The sequence below is a fragment of the Phytophthora parasitica genome, assembly GCF_000247585.1.
Source record: "Phytophthora parasitica INRA-310 unplaced genomic scaffold supercont2.75, whole genome shotgun sequence".
NCBI lineage: Eukaryota > Oomycota > Peronosporomycetes > Peronosporales > Peronosporaceae > Phytophthora > Phytophthora nicotianae.
In genome coordinates this window covers 27,101-30,452 of record NW_008649061.1, presented here as the reverse complement: position 1 = coordinate 30,452, position 3,352 = coordinate 27,101, and the positions used below count along the sequence as shown (strand labels likewise).

The 3,352-nt window shown below is 50.8% G+C and overlaps 2 protein-coding genes across 2 annotated transcripts; both read left to right on the top strand.

Moving 5' to 3' along the window:
* Positions 1–540: 540 nt before the first annotated feature.
* PPTG_17856 (hypothetical protein) lies at positions 541–1,448 on the top strand (the record flags this gene model as incomplete). Its single annotated transcript, XM_008915724.1, has 3 exons — positions 541–667; positions 718–883; positions 1,181–1,448. The coding sequence occupies 3 exons, from the start codon at positions 541–543 to the stop codon at positions 1,446–1,448; spliced, it is 561 nt and encodes a 186-aa protein (XP_008913972.1).
* Positions 1,449–2,033: 585 nt separating this feature from the next.
* On the top strand, positions 2,034–3,345 carry PPTG_17855 (hypothetical protein; the record flags this gene model as incomplete). Its single annotated transcript, XM_008915723.1, has 2 exons — positions 2,034–3,300; positions 3,338–3,345. The coding sequence occupies 2 exons, from the start codon at positions 2,034–2,036 to the stop codon at positions 3,343–3,345; spliced, it is 1,275 nt and encodes a 424-aa protein (XP_008913971.1).
* Positions 3,346–3,352: the final 7 nt, after the last annotated feature.

The window sequence follows — 3,352 nt, the reverse complement described above, 5'->3', positions numbered from 1 at the left end:
AAAAAAAACAAAAGTGTTGGCACAATACATTTTTATTGGACGGCGCTCTTCATTACCAAATTGACTTCACAGTCGCGATGGTGTTAGACGCCGTGATAACCGCCATCAAAGCTGATGCAAAGGCCTACTTGCAGAGGAGTGGACGCTTTCGTGGGAATCCTGACGCTGCTGTCCTCGCAAATAAAATACAATTGCACTACTAATACTGTCCGAAATATCCTAAGCGGCAAGCCCAGATCCGGCCCTCGTCGTGCTATAAAGCGGGCTACAGCTACAGTAGTACGCTACGTTAAAGCTGACTACATCGCAAGAACCGCACTACTCCACAGACTTGAAGACAATGCTATCACGGAAGCCGACTTGGCTTTCTACGCGTTGACCGACATTGCTTTTTGCTGCGCTCTCATATGGCTCCATCGGCTGCACAAGCGTGTGCGAGTCGTTATCGACCGGAAGTGGGTTCGTTCGTATCCGTCTGCCATTGAATGCGTCAAGCTTCTGATCGCCGCTGGCATTCCTGTCCGCCACCGTGTCCCTATCATGCACTACAAGATACTCATTCTTACATACAAAGTCGATATTTCTGTTTCATCTGGAAGTGCCAACCTGACTAGCGCGGCATGGAATCGCAATGACGAGCTTCTTGTTCAAACGATGGGCCCTCCAGGTCAGTGCAGTTTGATTATTATAGTATTGCTATTTCGTCTACTTTTTTAGGGTACGTGGCCCAGGCAATGTTTGAACGGTTGTTCGAGCGGAGCCTGAAGACCGATCCTGTCTTCGATCTGACTCCTACCGAGCCCACTGGTTTCGGGAGTGAGGCTACCGGTTACTCGCAGGCACGGTCAATGCCGCCTGCGTGTGAATCTACGAGGCGAAACATGTAAGTGGCAATGATATTGAAATAACCTAACAGTAGTTTCGGGATCGCAGAGTGAGTTCATGAGCTCCGTGTTCTTTCAATGCATGACCGGCTATGCGAAGCTCCGCCACCTCAAGCACCCTGGACGAAGAAACAGACGCCCTTCGAAGCTCCTCTGGATCTTCGCTAAGCTCGGAACATCCCACCTCATTTCCAGGACATGCGGCTCCCCTTACCAATAGAGAAGAAGTCGCTGAATGGTTTTGGGGTCCGTCGAGACCTCCTCCGTCATGGCGATCTGATCCTTCCTCCTCGCAGTGGCCCCCGCCGCCGACTACGTCGTCGTCGCAGAGTCCGTTTCCCGAATCGGAGCTCGTCACGGGGCAACGCCAATGGCCGTAACACCAAAGCCAACCTCACGGCTGAGGGTCTCGTCTTCGTGGGTCTCACATACTGCGAGAACGAGTGCTCGGTGCAGTCTGTGACGGCGCAGATCCCGGTGGTCATTGAGCAGATCCGCAGCATCGTCAAGAACGACTCACGCTTCGGCTACCATTTCGTGGATGGTTGGACGATAGAGCGTTGATGGCTAAACCAAACCCGTCCGATGTTCGGCCTGTATTGGCATGAGACAGTGGCACCAATACACGTAACCGCCAATGACGACGTGTGGGGTTATGCTGGATACCCAACCACACTTTTTTTTTTTTGCGACGATATCAACTCATGATCATCTCATATGATATATTAATAGTCGGTGGAATACTTCGAACCCGTTTATAAATATTAGGAGCAATAATTGTCAGAAAAGAAGTAGGACTTCGTTGAGCGTGTGCGATTTTGAGTAGGGTTAGGTAATTTTGTGTACATCAAGCACACAATTTCCCTTATACTACAACAGGTATGTCCTTTCAGAAGGGCCGCGGTAGGGTAAGGGTTATGGCTCTTTTTTTAATGCAATTTGGATAAATATCGCACGGGACGCATCCGGAGACTTCGCACGTTTGAACAAATCTGCGCTTCACTATCGAATCTACCGCGAAGCTATCTGCTCTACTGGTGCGAAAGTCCCACGACGCACGTGCGGTTACTAAGGTTATAGGCACATGTATTTTATGAATAGTCTGTTTTGGTTCAATGTAATTTATTTGTTTTGGTTATTGTATGCAGTATGGAAATCTCTGAACTGCTATCGACGCCAGGATACGTGTGTGACAATTGTCACCACGACTTTGGGCGTTCGGACCACCTACGGCTGCACCAGCAAGGACGCTGCCGCGGTATCCCAGCGCCCCCGTGCCAGCTTTGTGACGTGTGCTGGCAGTGGGTCAAAGGGAACAAGCACCATGTCACGCGCCATCAGAGAGGCAGTAGATGTCGCAATCTCGCCGATCGCATCGAGCACCGGAACCAGATCGCTGCAGCGAGGCGACAACGCGACGCAGCATACCACCGAGAGCGACGTCGTCAGCAACGGGAGTCAGCTGGAACCCAAGACCAGGTGGTGGAATCTGATGGCAAACAAGATCAGTTGGACCAGCTGCTCGAGTCGGATGATGGGCAAGATCCGTCAGACCATGTGGATGATTGTGGCACGGACAATCCGACTCCGCCTGATTTCGCCCAAGATCAAGTTGCTCGTGACGACGCCGAGGACCAGGTGTATGATGATTATGCACATGATCTTCTTGATCAGCTGGTGATGATTGGAGATGATGATCTTTCGGACATTGTTGCCATGCCCAACCTTTTGGAGCTAGAGCACCAAGACAATGACAACCACCAAGAGATTCAAGGTGCACAAGATGACCAAGTTTGTCAGGAAAATGAGGAAGAGGAGCACGTCCAGGCACCTGGTCACCAAGAATCAAGCAAGGCTACGGGGCGCGACGGTGTTACCGATTGCGTCATATGCCTGGATCCTCTCGGTGGTGAGACATGGGTGTGTGATCAAGACAGTTGTCGGCAGCCGTACCACCGAGAGTGCATCAAGCGGACAATCCCTATTGACCCACGGTGCAGCAACTGCCGTGCCTACGTGCATCTTGAAGTTGACGACGATGAAGTGATGATTGTCAAGCATGTGGCGGCACCACCAAAGTGTGTGGTTTGCCTCAAAATCATCACGGGCGTGGTACTGGAAGGGCCTCAATGTATCCACACGGTTGACTACGAGTGCCTCGTGACGTACAACGCTCAATATCTGCGCAATATTCGATCCCGCGACTTGCAGTGCCCAGCGTGTTCGCAGCCGTTCCCAGTCCCTGATGAGCTAACCTTCAGTGATGAGGAAAACGACGAAGGATCGGAAGAAAACGCCTTTGAGTATGAAGAACCGGATGGAGAATCAGAATCAGAAGATATGCAAGACGATGGAGACAACAGTGTCGACGAATATCACGCGAGTGACTTCAACGATAGTACAATAAAGGACGATGGTACAATAAGGGACGACAGTACTATAAGGGACGATAGTACAATAAGGGACGA